This window comes from Parambassis ranga, chromosome 6 (assembly GCF_900634625.1).
Source record: "Parambassis ranga chromosome 6, fParRan2.1, whole genome shotgun sequence".
Taxonomy (NCBI): Eukaryota; Metazoa; Chordata; class Actinopteri; family Ambassidae; genus Parambassis; species Parambassis ranga.
The window spans coordinates 10,895,096-10,911,835 of NC_041027.1; the positions used below are offsets into that span (position 1 = coordinate 10,895,096).

At 42.4% G+C, this 16,740-nt stretch overlaps 4 protein-coding genes across 4 annotated transcripts; all 4 read right to left on the reverse strand.

Annotated features, from left to right (window-relative positions):
- Positions 1 to 1,588: 1,588 nt before the first annotated feature.
- On the reverse strand, positions 1,589 to 4,035 carry rbp3 (retinol binding protein 3). The gene is made up of 4 exons (XM_028408772.1): positions 2,842 to 4,035; positions 2,550 to 2,740; positions 2,103 to 2,245; positions 1,589 to 1,917 (listed from the first exon to the last, which is right to left on the reverse strand). The coding sequence occupies exons 1-4, from the start codon at positions 4,033 to 4,035 to the stop codon at positions 1,589 to 1,591; spliced, it is 1,857 nt and encodes a 618-aa protein (XP_028264573.1).
- Positions 4,036 to 5,109: 1,074 nt separating this feature from the next.
- On the reverse strand, positions 5,110 to 7,875 carry irbpl (interphotoreceptor retinoid-binding protein like). Its single transcript, XM_028408773.1, has one exon. It carries the CDS (start codon positions 7,873 to 7,875, stop codon positions 5,110 to 5,112), a length of 2,766 nt encoding a protein of 921 aa, XP_028264574.1.
- Positions 7,876 to 9,546: 1,671 nt separating this feature from the next.
- Positions 9,547 to 11,347, reverse strand: gdf2 (growth differentiation factor 2). The gene is made up of 2 exons (XM_028407951.1): positions 10,858 to 11,347; positions 9,547 to 10,466 (listed from the first exon to the last, which is right to left on the reverse strand). Exons 1-2 carry the CDS (start codon positions 11,219 to 11,221, stop codon positions 9,547 to 9,549), a joined length of 1,284 nt encoding a protein of 427 aa, XP_028263752.1. The 5' UTR covers positions 11,222 to 11,347.
- Positions 11,348 to 12,313: 966 nt separating this feature from the next.
- On the reverse strand, positions 12,314 to 15,880 carry gdf10b (growth differentiation factor 10b). The gene is made up of 3 exons (XM_028407950.1): positions 15,448 to 15,880; positions 13,503 to 14,404; positions 12,314 to 13,414 (listed from the first exon to the last, which is right to left on the reverse strand). The coding sequence occupies exons 1-3, from the start codon at positions 15,734 to 15,736 to the stop codon at positions 13,223 to 13,225; spliced, it is 1,383 nt and encodes a 460-aa protein (XP_028263751.1). The 5' UTR covers positions 15,737 to 15,880; the 3' UTR covers positions 12,314 to 13,222.
- Positions 15,881 to 16,740: the final 860 nt, after the last annotated feature.

The window sequence follows — 16,740 nt, forward strand, 5'->3', positions numbered from 1 at the left end:
CGTTACAGGTGTTCATGTTTTAACAACAACAACCTAAACTATGTTCTGCCGGATAAGTTCCGTTATCTGAGAGGACCAGAGCTGTAAACTCCGCGGTGGCTAATGTCGAGAGCCCGGTGTTTGCTAGGCTAAATGCTAAAAACAAACCCCTGGTTGTCTTCGTTCATGGAATAATATGGATTGGACTCCAGCAGACTACGCAATGGGAGTTTTTTTTGATTCAGAGACTGGAAAGTCAGCTACATCGTTGTTGTTGACAGACATTCTACGGTAAGACTCATATAGTTGCTTCTTACTTTGCTCTTATAATGTTTTAATCGCAAGCAAGAAGATCCGCTGTCTATATTTACTGACTGTAGGGGGCGGCGCTGAGGTGTAAAAGTGAATTTCATAGAATTAGAAGAAGAACTTGAGCAATTTCTTTTGTATTTTTCAATACAAATAGTTACAACAATACAAACAGTTCAGTTTTTGTGGTGACCTATGCTGCATGCCAACAAATGCGAGCTGATAAATCCCTCTTATTCCTGATCATGCAGAAATGCATGCATCAGGTGGATCTTTCCCATCGCAACATGTACCAGGACTCATTGTATGCAGAGAGTTGATGTTGTATTTTTGGTATTTTAAATTTAAAAGTATGAGTAAAATAATTAAAATGTTCATTTGAAGCAGTAATGCATTTCAGGATGTAAGTTCACAGGAATTATTTGTTGTGTTTGCAAGAAATCAAAGAAGAAGAATATTTTTGGCTTCACTCTCTGCTTCTTTTCTTCGACTGCTTGGAAAGGTTTCTACCCTGTAATCTGCTGTGTTGTCACATGTAAACAAACTAGCCAGACAAACAAAGCAGTAGCAGTGTCACCTCATCAGGTGAAGAAGGACTGATCCCGACCACAGACTATTCCTGTTAACCCTTTGCCTCATCCCCCCTTAACTGATCCCTTCTGATCTTTGTGGTCTATAATTGAAAGTCCAAGCCTTTAATAAGTTGTGACCTGACATGTACTCCTTTCCACCTTTCAAACCATTTATTCCAAGCACCATCAGACTAATTGCAATCATTTATCTGTGCAGTCAGAAAAAAAAAATTGCTCATCCTCTGATGTTAGAAAACATAGGACCAACATACGTGCAGTTGTGTATTTATTTTTTTAATGTGTCTCACCACCAGAATTGATGCAACCCAAGCAGGGTACACATGGCAGGAAGTGTACAGCACAGTAGACATACACAATGGTGACATCACCTTCTCACCAGAATTACTTAACAGAGCAGGGAAGTTTGGAAACATATTTGTACGTGTACATTTGTTTCTGCACTGTGATGTTGTTTCCATGTCTTTTGACACAGATGTGATCATACTCTCTTTTCAAAACCTTCAACAGTCCTTCAACATTTGACAGAAATTCTAAGTATTGTGATATCCTTGCTCTATATTGCAGTCTACAAAGGTTTAGTCATTATTACAGTTTGATCTTATCCTACATGGTTTACTTCCCAAGCATCTAGATTTTAAATCACAAAACTCCTGCTGCCAAACCAAAAGTGACGATTGAACCTTTCCTGGCTTTGTCCAGGACATGCTTTACTTCTTCTGGCCTGCAATGTGCTTGTTGAAGATGCCCTTGGCAGTCTCGAGAGCAGCATCAGCTGAGACGGGAATGTGAGGTGCAATGCCTGCTCCCTCCCAGGCTGGCCCAGCAGTAGTGTCAGAGTGAACAGTTGGGATGCTGAGGAAGATGTCGGTCTCACCAACAGTGAAGGTCTTGGGTGGATGGGAGGCCCCGGCGGTGGTCTCTCCAACAATCATAGCACGGCCCAGCTTCTTCATGATGTAAACAAACTCTTCTGCGGCACCGGCAGTAGCTCCGCTGGTCAGGATAATGAGACTTTTCTTGGAGCCGTACCTTGTGCCTGGAGATTTTGAGATGGATTTGGAACAAGGTAAAACATTTCAGAGAGATGAGATAGAGAGGTGATTTGTGCATAGTTAAAAGGGTGACGTTTGACCAGAATTTTAACAATAAATGTCTTACTTCCTTCACCAAGTACCTGCTAACATTAGTGTGAACAGACAATAGTGTGATGTTTTTAATTACCAGTGAGCTCAGGCAGGGTTCGAAACTCTGTGGTGGTACCAGATGGCCTGTCGTACAGCTTGTCCAGCACAATCTCTTTGTCTGCATCAAAGAAGTAAGAGCAGAAGCCTGCAATGGCAGTTGATGGGCCCCCTAGGTTGTTCCTGCAAATCAATTTAAAGAACAAATAATAATTGTTATTTATTATGAAATTAACACATCATTGGTGCACTGAAGATGAGCGTCATCTCATGTAACCCTGATTTTGCATCAGTAGAAGTGAGGTTGTTGAAGAGATATCAACATATTGGTGGTCCACATGTTATATTCATACATTGATTACAAGCTGACACTTGTGTATATTTAGACAGGGACTGTTTGAGATTAACAGCTTTGGCATTTTCACAAAAGTGGACACACATAGTTTGGAATAGAAGTTTTGACAGCCATTATGACCAGTTTACCCACCTGAGGTCAATGATCATTGCATCGGTGTTGACAATTTTGTTCCAGACGTGTTCAACAATAATCTGGGCGATGGGCTTGACCTCCTCAAAGTCTCCAAACATGTCAAAACGCAGGTAGCCGATGTTGTTTTCAAAAATGTCAGTGTGGAAGGAGACTTTGATCAACTCAATGTACATCTCTGGAGAATAGTTCTAGAGAGAAGAACATGATCCAGTTCAGCATTGGTATTGAAAGGGTAATATGATATCATAAATGTATCATACAACAAATGTGTTTTGTGCAAATGTCTTACCATTGGTGGGAGGGCTGGGGTGTTGCTGGTGGTCTTCAGGCACTTATCCCCAGAAAGTGTTTTCAGGTCAGCAGACAGCTTTGCCTCCAGACTGCTTTTGGAGACAACCATGCTGTACTCACCATTTTCCAACAGTTCCTTGAGCTTTGCTGCAACATCTGCCCCAATATTTTCAAAGGCATAGTTATCAGCAATCAGGGTTGCTGACCCCTCAATGATGGCTGGAACTTGCGCACGGAGGTTGACAATCTTGATGGCAGTAGCGAGGGCATCCTCAGCATTGACCACCACATCTGGACTCACGCCTGTGACCTCCCAGGTAGTGCCAGTAATAGGGTTGATGGACTTTGCAGTTGGCACAGTAACGTAGAAGTCGGTGTCGGCTACTTTGAATTTATCAATTTTCACAGAGCCTCCAGCGGTCTTCTCACCTACAATGGTGGCCCTCTTCAGATTCTGGAGGCAGTAGGCAACATCCTCAGCAATGCCCCTTGTGTTCTTACTGGTGAGGACGATGAGGGGCTTGGTCATGCTGTATCTCTCCCCCAGCAGTGTCGACATAGAAAACAGCTTAGTGGTGGTGTTTGAGGGGCGGTCATAAACGGTGTCAATGTGGAGCAAAGGCTCGGCTTCAGTAAAGTAAGAAACAATATAGGGGATCCCTGAGATGTCTCCGCTGCCAGTGTAGCGCAGGTCAAAGATAAGAGCTGAAGTGGGGAGGATTTTGTTCCAGACAAGGTCCAAAAGCAAAGAACCAATCTTATCAGCGACCTCTTCTCCAAGGATATGATCAATCCTCAGGTAGCCAATGTTGCCCTCCAGGATGTCGAGCTTGATGGAGGTCTGAATGACTGCGATGAGCTGTTCTGGGGGCAGAGGAGGCATCTTTGGAGCAACCACAGGGACGTAGTTTGGCTCATAGGTGACCATCAGCCGTGGGTCACTGACTGTGGTCTGGACTCCAGTGCTGAGAACGTTGGCCAAGGACTCTTCGTCCGGGATGTTGAGAATTTCTGTGTTACTGCTGGCCGATTCAATTGCCTCCTTCATTCCCACCAGTTTCTCCGGTGAGCAGTAATTGTCCATAACAACTTTTGCCATGTCAACAATGAGAGTGGGAGGAAATGTAGCCTGGATAACAAAAACATTTTCCAAGACTAGCAGAGATGCCACCAAAAAGAGAGACTTTGCCATTTTGCAGGTTAGTGAAATGAAAGCAAGAAGATGGACAGTGGAGGATGCAGAGCAGAACCTCCTTCGTCCAAAGAGGCTCTTTGTCAAATGGCACTGTTTTGGCTGTGAGGTTTCAGTTAGCTCACACCTAAGAGGATTTACTCCACAATAAACCTCTAATCTTATTATCCAGAGCATTTCTGTAAGGCAATAACAACCTAGCCAAGTCAGAGTAGTGACAGGAAGGTGTTGCCAAAGTTATCTTTACACAAGCTATTCTGAGCACCTATTTAAAGCTGTCTGTGTCAAGTATGGTCAGTTTTGTAACTGACAAATATCTAGAAAGGAATTGAAGGAGCTGAAAATATGTATTCTACCTGTGTAAGGCTCTTATTTGAAAACACCGTTGGTGTAATGAAAGCAGTTGGTCTGGTCTGTTGTCGTTTTTTTTTTGTTAAAGATGAAAATCAGCTTACAGTTTACAGCCAAAAAGTAATAACTCAGGGCCACTGTATTCTTTATTATTTTTTTACACTTTAGGACCAGCATTCTGGTTCAGTTGTCCAGTTTAGGTTTATGTGGAGCTTGCTCCCTCTGCTGGTAAGTCTGTATGTAAAGGGAAGAAACACAGACACTTACATAAGACCTGGAAAAGAAAAAAGGATTAGAGAGAAAATAAGATACCAAAAATGTTGTTCCATTAATTGGAAGATTATTTATTTGTTTACAATTAGTTGTTTAGTAATGCAACAAGAAAAGTTACCATATTTTTCTGCAAAAAAGTGAAAAGAACATAATTTAACCATGAAATATTGATATTATTTTAGAAATATACACATATGCATCATTCTTTTTGCTACCTAGTTCACTTGTACAATGCAGTAATATTGTTTGTTGTTGAATGTAATCAACACCTCTGTTGGTGGCATCTAAAACAGTACATAGACCATGCAGTTATTAAACCTTTTAAAACAAAAACAGAAAAGTGATTATGTGATGACAGGTCTGTATAAAGACCTACTTTTGGAAAAGCAATGGGATATTGCTTTAAAATACATGAGGAGGTAATGGAGGGAGAGTGATTATATTACCGTTTTATTTCCCTTGCTGGTTCTTCAGCCTTGTCTCTAACATTCTCTGGGCTACAGGAAGAGCATCATTTGCCTGGGTGATAACATCAGGTTCAACCCCTGAAAAGCTCCACATTTTCCCAGTGACAGAACTAAAAACAACCTGGTTAGGGATTGAAGCATACAGTACGCTGTCTGTGATCTGATAGGTCCCACTTGATAAAGACCCACCAATTGTTGGCTCCCCAACAATTGTGGCCCGATTTAGGTCTTTCATAGTGTGAGTGAACACTTCAGCTGCTGACCCTGTCATGTGACTGGTGAGAATGAAGAGGTCCTTGGAGGATCCATATCTCTGGCCTCTGACACGAGGCCGTGTCAGGACTTCTGTTGTGGTGTTTGTTGTGCGGTCAAAAACGGTGTAAAGATGTTGCAGTGGTTCAGCATCAAAGAAATAGGTGCACAGGAGGGGAATGGCTGTTGAGTAACCCCCGGTGTTGTACCTCATATCAATTATTAGTGCTTCTGTGTTTACTATCTTGCTCCACACTAATTTAATGAGTTGAGGGCCGATGGCTTTCAGAAACTCTATGTCAGCCATCATGTCAAACCTTAGATAGCCAATCTTGCCAGGCAAAAGCTCAATTTTAAACAAAGCATCAATTATATATCCCACTTCTTCAGCTGTGGGGATCTTTGGAACATCATGAAGTGACTCTGGCTCGACATCACAATGGAAGACGTGCAGGCGGTCATCACCTGAAGTCTCTTTGAGATCTGTTGTCAACTGAGATGCCAAAGATTCAAAGTCAACTACTGACCGGTATAATCCCTCAGACCATTTACTCAGCAGCACTTTACTAACCTGCAGTGCGACTTCATGGATAGCATAGTGTTTTTCTAACAGCTCCCCTGTGCTTTTTATAAGAGATCTCAGTCCTCTGTGAAACTCTGCAATCTCATTAACGTGGTCCACAGCTTCCTCAGCGAGCACAATTGCATCAGGGACCACACCACCTCCCAGCCAGAATTCCCCATTGTTGTCTATAAAGTTGATAAAAGGAACAGTGATGACAATATTTGTCCCCTCCACCTGAACGGTCTTAGAGTGCATAAGGGTAGCAGATGTAATTTCCCCAATGACTGTACCACGATGTAAGGACTGTATCAGGTAAGCTAACTCTTCACCAACACCTGCTGTGTGGTAGCTAGTTAACACGTAAACGCTGCGTTCGGAGCCATATGCTGGCCCTGTAATCATGGGCAGAGAGTTGTGTTCTGTTGTTATGTTCTGAATCCGGTCGTATATCGTGAAAAAGTGTTTTTTCTGGAAAGCGTCCTGCAAATATGACAGCATAAAGTCTAGACAGGTAGTGGAGCCACCAGTATTATAGCGCAGATCAATAATAAGGTTGTCAGTATCTTTGAGGGGTTTCCATATCTTTTCAGCCATCAGCTCTTCTACCTGAGCCACTGCAGATGACTCAACAAACTTGTCAAAGCGGAGGTAACCAGTGTTACCTGAAAGAATTTCTATTTTGAACACTCCATCAATGTATGACCTCAATAATCCAGGATCGTCTGGAACTTTGTAAGGCTCAGGGTCCTCCTGTGCAATAGCAGCACTGTCTTGCATGTATTTGATGACCAGTCTTTGATCTTCAGTTACAGTCTGGAAGACCTGGTTGAGTCTGACTGCAAGGTCCTCTTCAGATACGACAGAGAATAAGTCTGCAGTTTGCAGATGTTGAAGAAGTGCTGGTACTCTGTCAGTAAACGCGTACAGCCTCCTGATTATGTCGCAGATGCTTTGCACAACTTTTGGAATGCCATTCCTCACAGCCAAAAGAGATTTGGCTTTAGCAACAGCTTCCTTGGCGATTGCGTTTACTGTTGGAGAAACCCCACTCACTTCCCAGCTCTGGCCTGTGATTGGACTGACAGATCTTGCCACAGGAACTGTTATATAGAACTCTGACTGAACAATCCTGATCTTCTGAATGTTCACTGACCCACCAGCAGTCCTTTCTCCAACTGTGATGGCCCTCTTCAGGTTTTTAAGTGTATATGCCACTGCCTCAGCAGCGCCCATGGTGCGTTTACTGGTCAATATAATCACATCCTTCTCCTTTCCATACCTTTTCCCCACGATTGATGCCATGGTCCAGAGCTCCCTGGTGGTATTTGTGGGTCTGTCATATATTGTGTCAATATGAATAAGAGGCTCAGGGTCTGAGAAGTAGGAGATTATGAAAGGAACTCCAGAAAGCTCTCCAGCTGTGCTGTACCTCAGATCCAAGATTAGTGAGGATGTGTGAGCAACTCTGTCCCAGATGTTGTCCTGCAGCAGAGAGCCAAGCCTGGCTCCAGACTCCTCCCCGATGATTCGATCTAGTCGCAAATAGCCAACATTGTTTTCCAGGATATCCAGCTTTACAGAGTTTCTTACTAGCTGGACCAGTTGTTCTTTTGGGAGTGACAGCACCCTCCGTGGTACCACTGGGACAAAATTGGGCTCGTATGACACAGTCAACCGCGGATCATTCAGTCCTAGTTGTACACCGATTGTAAGCACACCTGCCAGGTTGTTCTTGTCTGAAATCAGCAGGATTTCTCCACTGTCGATGACCTGTTTGATGGCATCTTGCATCCCAACCAAGTTTTCGGGGAAGCAGTAGTTTTCCAGCAGAATTTTGGCCATTTCTAATACCAGAGCTGGCTGGTATGATGAGTAGACAGACAGAGTACAAAAGAGAAGCATCATCAGCTGTGGTACTTTTTGCTGCGCCATTACTGATATCTTCATCAATACTCACAGGAGAAGAAGCACTCTGCCGTCCCGATTACTACCTTGGGTTAGTGCTTTTGTCTGTGTTGAGCAATGTGGGTTTTTGTAGGAGGGAACGTCATATTTTTTTTGGACATCAAACATAAGAGGCTTTTGTTCCCAATAAAACCTTTAATCGCATTATCTGTGGTGCTTCAGCCTGCAGACAATAGCAGACAGAATGAAAATGTGAGTGGGAGGGGCAGTTTGTTACCTTTTCTGGTACCTTTATTTGAATAACTTTCAGGCCTCTTTTGTAAATGATTCAATGTCACCGAGTTACTTACATTTAGAGAGAAGTCCAATTTAAGACTGAATTACTGTCTGCATCTTTTTCTAAAATTGTGTTAATAATACATCACCTCAAATTATAAGTTGATAGAGGATTTATTTGTTCGAATTCCTGATCAGGATCACAGCACTCCATTCTTCCCTTTCACTTCAGACTATCCCTGTTTGTTATGGCTTATGCTGGTGTATTTTGGTGCTGTCGGTAGCTTTAGGGGTCATGTCTGGGTCGCTCCACTGCTGACATGATTACACAGTTTGTGAACACGTGGCAAAGCCTTCTTAAAACGCATGCAGGATCAGAACTGGGTAAACATCCACACCCACACAGAAACAAGAGGCTGATTGGAAACTTTTTTAATCCGGCTTGAACAGTGAATTAGTAGTATACTTTATTTCTTTCTCTGTCCCTACATAATGTCCTGTCCTTTAATTCAAGTACCTGAGATGTTGGCAGACTAGTATGTTGAAAAAGAACCCGACAACCTACACTGTTAGACGTCACTCCTTCTAACACACTGTGTTTAGATAATCTTTGTGTCTTATAATAGAACATCACACTTAACTTACTACATAATACAATTTCCCCTGTGTCAGTTCCCAGGACTCAAGGAATGAAATCTTGAGAAACACATTACTTAATATTATTACGCAAAAGTTGACTGAAATTTACTCTCTAAATTGGATTGGATTGCTGATCCTGACACTGCTCCTATTTTGAGACATGCAGGATGTGCAAGTGTTGGTATTTACTTGTGTTGACAGTGAGGGTTCAGCTCTGATAAGGCTGTGTCACAGTATCCAATTATTTAAAATATGACAGTGTGCATTGCAGTATAAGCATGCACAATTCTTCTTTCAAAATTTGGCAGATATGTGTCTTACAGTGCCATCTCTCCTGTTCTTACTTCTTCCACCTGTTACGCTTTTCCGCTGTATGATCACATGCCTTTTGACCAAAAATGAATTTCATGTTGTGACACAGAATTTTAATTTTATTCAGGGTTGGAAGGCCAAAGAAACAAAGTGTAGACATCATAAAACATAAAATACAGTGAAAACTTACACACATTGTATGGATATTTATCAAAAAGATTAGAGCCAAAATTGCTGCTTTGTATAATAGAGACCATTATAACTATTTTTTCAATATTAGATGCAACTTGAACGATGCAGTAATTTACAGAGTACTTGTAGGTATATATCAATGAAGCCAAAGTATACTTACAATATTATTATACACATTTACTGCAAGGACAAGCTTTTTTATATACACATAATAAGAAATAAATACATAGAAGATATTAGAACCATGATAATCACCATCGGCAAACCAGCCCTTTCTGACTACCTGCAGCCGCATGCTGCTACCTTCATCTCCTCATACAGCTCCCTTATAGTAATGTGTCCATTCTCCTGATACATGACTGTGATGGGGTCCAGTTTGATGGGAACGCAGCATGCCATGTTGGCCCTTTTGGGGTCCCTGATGTTCATCAGTGTCTGAATGAGGGCGTGCTTTGACGGGGTTGATTCGTCTGTCAGCGGGTGGTAACACAGGCCTCGACATTCAAAGGCGTCATACTCTGGAGGCGCCAAAATCCATCTGTCCCAGCCGATGTCTTTAAAGTTGACCTTGAGTGATGTTCGTCTGCAGTATTCTCTCTCTACCCTTCTTTTCTTTCTCCGAGGGTGCTGAGCCTCTGGGATCTCATTTGGAAGTTGATTTCCTCTATTCCAGCCAGCCCCTGAGTGTAGGATGGTTTCTTCTTCATGAAGGATCATTTCTCTTAGCTCCTTCTTTGTCTCCCTCCTCCTGCTGCTGAGGTCGTTTGAGAAAACTATTAAAGCTGCTGAGGTGTTGTCCCCTACAGAAACACTCATATTCAAACAGGTAGATCCTTCCTCTCCATGATCAGCCCCACAGTCCTTTTTATCCACCACTACGTCAAAAACTGTGGCTCCACAACCTGACTTGATCCAGTTCTGAATTGTTGTGGTCACATCAAATGTTGACCATGTGCTCCGTGAGCCTCTCACCTCTTTGCCAACCAATAGTTGTGATGGGGATATAAAATCGTTGTGACTGGCTTCATAGACCTTGACGGTGGCCTTAAAACTATTTGAGCCAACCTTCAATCCTTGCTCGGGGAAGAAGAAGAAGAGCTGTAGCTCAGCAGTGTTGATCTTTTCATGGTTGGGGATGCTGACGTTGAAATGCAGCCTGTGCTTTGACTTGGTGTCATTTGTCACAGAGAAAGGGATATCTGTTGGAGAGATGAGAATTAAACTGCTGATAAACCTTCAACATAGCTGCAAATTCCATATCTATGTTTGTGGAGACTAACAGTAGTTCCAAAGGCCACCCAGGCAGTTATCTAGCTGGGGAAAGAAGTCGTAAATAGGCTGTCAGTGGACAATTAACTATTATTAGTGTAGCATAATTAGCTGCATTGTTCCCAACCTAAACTAAACGCTGCTACTAGAATATTCATTTCTCAAAACAATAATTATAAAATTGGACCAGTTTAAATAATAAAACATGTGACAGAGGTTAATCGTCTTTGTTTTGGCAAGGATGACATCCGTTAAAAAAATATGAAACATCCACAAAAAACAAGAACCAAACTCTGCTATTGTTATGCTATGATGATGTACCTTGGACTGTGAAGCTCCGTATGACATCAGACTGAGGGACTGCTGAGCTGTTTGACGCATACTTGTCATACAGCTCAATCATGAACTGAGGTGGGGTGATCTTGCTGTGCTCCTGAGGAACATTGGACAGGTTGAGCTGCCTCAGAAAACCCTCTTTCATGGTTCCCAGGAGGCTCTCCATCCTCAAGTTTGCAGCTTCTTCTTCTAGGAGGTCTTCTGATAGCTGAGAGTAGAATTCCTCCATGTCCTCACTTTGGACATTGTTATTGAGAGGTTTACAGGTGCAGGAGCCGGTGGAAACCACCAGACTTAAACATATCCGGAACAGGAAGCTTCTGGAGTTCTTCATTTTAAAATAAACCATTGAGCTGGCACTTTCTCCCCGGCTTGAAAACAGACTTTGCGATGGCAAGTTTTGAAAATGGAGATCCCCGATGCAAGGATCACAGTCTTGATGTCCGCTCCCATGCTCCCAGAGTAAACAGGGGGACTTATGTCAACCAAAATAGTAGCTTGGCCATGCTTATCATCTCCGTAGATGCTTTCTTTAAAGCTCTGTTATCATTAAAGGGCTGGCTGCTAATGAAGACACTGTAAACAGTTGACGGCGATAATGAGGGAGGCGCTGGAAAATGTGAGCCTACTGTCAAACAGACACTTCCATAAACTGCATTTTCCCAGCTTGAGGGGAAAACTGAAGTCTTATAGCGAACGTTACAGAAAAAAAACCCATAACCTTACCAGTCCCCAAAAGATTCACACTATTCTGTTAACCCTGCCAGTATTCCATGCTGATGGTTGTAGCATGGAAACATGTTAATGAGCTGGTTTAGGTTCATAGCTATCTATAAGATATAAGAACAACACTGTTAAATGGAACAAAGTGATGTTTTGGTCCTAGATGGATGTGACAACTATCCTGGGTTCTGGTCAGGGGGGTTTTGAGCCCAAACCACAAGCCAGTGTGTCTGGGGACATTGGCCCAGCTGTCTTAGAATTTCTGTCTTTCACTTGTGCTGTCATGGGTTTCATAAAAATGCCTTCAGTTATTAATTGTAATTGTTATTGACTCAATTTGCCTGATTGGAAAATAATTACGTCATTTCTTTTGTGAATGCACTCAGTATGTTTTGACATACAAAAAATAAACACTTTGGATGGTAAAAAATATTGATAAAAACTAGACTGATAAATAAACTTAGAAAATGTTTTGCAATAGCAGTGTGCCAAAATTTTTGCTTTCAGTTCAAATATTTAGCAGGATCCAAGGGTTTTCCTTCAGATTCTTTATTTTAAGGCAGAGGTACCGTAGGCAAAATACAATATGTTGATGTAAGCTACATATCAAATATGTCTTATATACAGTTCCATTTATGTCCATACCAAGCATACATATAGTCTGTTAAAAGCACAAATTGTATCACTACAATTAATTAATTAATTAGCCATAGGGTCATTAAAGTCTTACTGTTGTCTTACTATGGAAACTTACAGTCATTACTGTACATATTAGAAAACTGTACATAGATAAACAATGCTTATGTATTAAAAGAAATACTGAGGAGCCACCAGAGGTACAGTAGAATGTAGAACTTCCCGCTACTTTCATAAATTGTACAGCAGGGGGCAGCAACGCTTTGTTTTTTCTTACCCTGTGATGCAGCAGGTAACAGAGACATGCTACACAGTGCCTCTGATGCTTTAACACACTCATTATTTACAAGATATTAACAAAGTAACTACTGGAGTACAGTTTAAGGAAGATATAACCTCTCATGCATGAGAACATTTTACCACTCAGGGTGTCACATAAGAAGCACTTAGGTTCTATTAGTAACTACAGTATTTACATGAAAAGGCAGAATGAGTGCTGCTGTGTTGTGTCCAAAAGTCTCCTTGGTTTGAGCAAAACTCAGTCCTATATGAGAGATGAAGGCACAGAGCAGCCAAAACCTGATCAACTGTTTGTATACTGTAGACACACAGTATTTTTGAGAAGTCTGAGACAGGTCCGGTTGAGCCCGAGTCCATGGTGATACCAGGACAAATCAAGTCATTTCTTAACAGGCAAAAATTGTACCCGAAAGTTAATGTCCAGTTCTGTACTGGACCCTTAACTAGTCGACACAACATGTAACAAAGACAGGTTTCTTGACAGTGGGCCAAGTAAAGAAAGACATCTCACAAAGTGGTTAGAAAGGCTGGAAATGTCATGGCAGAGACCAGACAAGTCAGAAAAAAAGTCAGTCAGACTCTCAGTTGCCCTCTACACGTGGCTCTTCCATCTCACATGTGCCTTCCTCTAAAAGCCAAGTTCATCTTCTCAGCTTCACTTAGTTTCCAGTAGGCTCATGTGGCTCCACTCCTACCGACAGGCGCATGTATCCACAGACATGCCGGGGTAAACCTTCAGCACCATTTCCCTGTTTGGGTCAAGGAAAAGGACACTGAGGGGGCTCATCTTGTCTGGGATGCAGCACGGTTCTGGCACTCCGGGAATGATTCCCACAGCTCTGACGATGCTCTGTATGGTGGCGTGATTGGAGGGACGAGCCAGCTGAGGAAGAAAAGAAAGGCAATTACAGGAACAGCATTTAACAAAATGATTAACTTTTTAAAAACAAACTTCCTAATAAGTGGCTCACTTTTGATATGGGGAATCCACAGGTCCCAGCGCAGTAGTATGCATCAAATGACTTTGGGGCCAAGACCCACTCGCTCCAGCCAATGTCAGCAAAGTCCACCCTGAGGTAGCGCCTGGAACAAACCCTGGGCTCACTCCACTGTCTCCTCCTGGCCTTCTTCATTGTCCGCTCATCAAAGCTCAGCACTTGTGGTTTACTCAGGACCTCTCCACTTACCTGGCCCTGCTTCCTTCCAGGTTTGACCGCTGCTTTAGCCTTAGCTGGGAAGTATGTGTTCTGCCACAGCTCATGGTTCTTCAAAGTGTTGAACTGGACCTCTGGGATGTCATTGGTTTTAATCTGGAGATGAAGCTCCCTCCGAATCCTAGAAGCTGAGGTTGAGGTGGACATGTCCTCCCCTACAGGAAAAGGCCCATACCTCTGAAGTGACATGGCCACACTGTTTGGCTCATCAATGGCTTGATCATCTGCATATACCAAGATGTATGGCAGGTTTGCTGGTGAGAGGCGATCCAGGCCGTTCGGACTCCTTTGCTGCATACGAGCCACCTCAAATCCCATATCAAATTCCACCGTGATTACAAGCTCTTTGACACCCCTGGCATGTTTCACCACTGCTGTTACATCCCTTGTTTGCCAAGACGCTTTCTTCAAAGGAGCCAGAGTTACATTTCCTAGCGGTGTTGCAAAAGCAGAGTTTGGGGACGATCCATAGAATAGGAGCATCGAAGAGGCAGGATGTTGGGGGCTGCTGGATGAGTGGCGAGGCTTTCGGAAACGCCATGGCCTCTGATGGTGGCGGGGCCGCTTGTAGAGGAAGTGGAAAGAGGCAAAGAGAATAAGCTCAGAGTTTTGGATGGAGGACAGGTTGAACTGGAACACATCTTTGCCGTGAGAGACCCCTGGAATATTTGACAGGGAATCAGAAGATAAATTAAAAAAAGTCAAACAAGTTTTAAACAAGGATTCATAAACAGCAATGTGTTTTCAAGTTCAGGCACAGATGCTAAAGCCCTGAGGGAGCTCTCTTTTCTCTGAAATGGATATAGACAAGTGATGTGATCACGTTGTGCTTTGAACTTTCTCATCTTCTTCTTTCATTCTGGCACGTTTGACTGAAATGAATAACGGCATCCAGTACATCATCTGCAAAATGTTGCTCAACACATCTGACCGACAGAAGCGTCAGCATGGGAAATATTAAGTGTGGCACCGTTAAGTTTCTCATGCATGACCGAAAAAGAAAAAAAAAACTCATCCTAGATAGCTATATTCTTGATGTTCAACTTTGTCTCCCACACTTCCACCACAGCCTGAAAGACAAACATTAGGTCGGTCCAGTAGGTCTGTCGCAGGCATATGGAAGTGCTTATAGCAGAAAAAGCTCCTCTGAGGCTTTTTTGCAGTGCAGCCGGTGTCTGAGTGTGATAATAGGCTCTTGTCTAACACCTTGGCTGATACAGCTACTGCAGAACTAACAGTGTTTGAGACTTGGTTCAGTAAATCACAACAGTGACGGAGCACAGAAGTGAAGACATGTAGCCCAAAGGCAGCTGGGTGACTGACAGAGCACCTGCCCTTAGGATGTTTAGGATGATAACATAATTAGGATCACATCTTTTTTTCAAGGCATTATTTGTGTGATTTTTTCCTGTCTGTAGAAGTTTAATGTGTGCATGAAACAGAACAATAAAGCTTTAATGTAAAATAAACCCCACAGGGAGACATAACATTTTTACTTACTTAAATATTAAGTTTCATTTAAGGAAATATATGGAATAGCCAATTAATGTAAAGTAAATATAATGTTTTTAGTTTTAAATACTTTCACCATATTTTTTGTAGCATGCATATAATATACATTTAAAATTAACTACGCTTTAAATCGTTTAGAAAAGTCCTATTTGTATCCAGTAAATATCATTTCAGTGTTGTGGTTACTCACTGGGAACAGCTTTGAAACTTCTCACGGTGTTGCCTTCCCTCTCGCTCCTCGGCTCTTTACTGTACTTCTCGTATACTTTGAACATGTTGATGGAGACCATGTCCTGGTGCGCGCTCTCCTGCGCAAAGCCGCTCTGCTCTGCAGCAGATGCGACCTCGGAACCTTGACGCACGGGTTCATCCAGATTTTCAGAAACGAGGAGAGCCCAGCTGGACTCCAGGATCACCAATATACACAGGATGAAAAAAAGCCGGCTGAGCATAGCTGAGGATCTGAAAAGTGATTCCATTAAAAAGAAGCGTGGATAAACTTTAGTCGGAATAACTGGAAACAAAAATATGCTCGCTTTCTTTTTCCAGCTGGTGGATGCACACCCAGACTCCAAGCCTGTATTCAGGTAATCCGTGTCAGACCCACACTCCACGGTTCACGGTCTACAGCTGTTTCCACAATGGGAGGAGACCCGGGGAGGACGCATGCATGAAGCGCTGCTGCTCTATGACACATGGTGACGCGTCAGAGCGCACAGCCAACGAAAGACATGCAGCCCATTAGGTGAACAGCAGTAAAGTATAAAGCTTCTGAAGACAGTTATACTTCTACGTGCAAATAGATTTACAGTAAGGGTAACACGTGAAACATCCTTCTGCTCCGTTACTGAGAGTTACTGTGAAGGAGGTGTTTAACCTAACCCAAAAGCCATCTGCAGCAGAAACACAGATCTTGTAAATTCTGAGATGGAAGTAAATACACAGAACTTTCTCATGTTATAAATACATCATATAAATTATTCTGAAGCAAATAACTGTCAATAAAATAAAGAGAGAGAGAGAGGGGACTGAGGGTACTGTTTCTCTTCCATGGATAAAGTTATAAGGTTTCTTTCCTTTTTTCCAAAATATTTTTGACTGGATTTTTTTTGGTTGTTGCCCACAACATTGAAAAAAATCTTCTAAAATCCACAAATATTATTTTATAGAAATTGCTGTTGCTGCTAGGAGTTTATCTGCAGCGAGTGAGTGATGAGTTAATCATAACGTTTCCCTTAGACTCATTCAACAAAGCTTTAAATAAAAATGTATCACCCTAATCTGTAGATGAAAACCTTTGTCACACTTTATAGCCATTGACCATGGATGTCTTTCTGCTCCTGTGCCACAACATTTTCATCACCAGCATCAGGCTGGTAAAAAGCTTGCTGGCCAGTTCCTCACAGCAAGATTAGATTAATCAGCACATCTAGGAGTTTAGCAGTCGTAGACACATTGAAGCTGAGTGATCAAGAATTAAGAA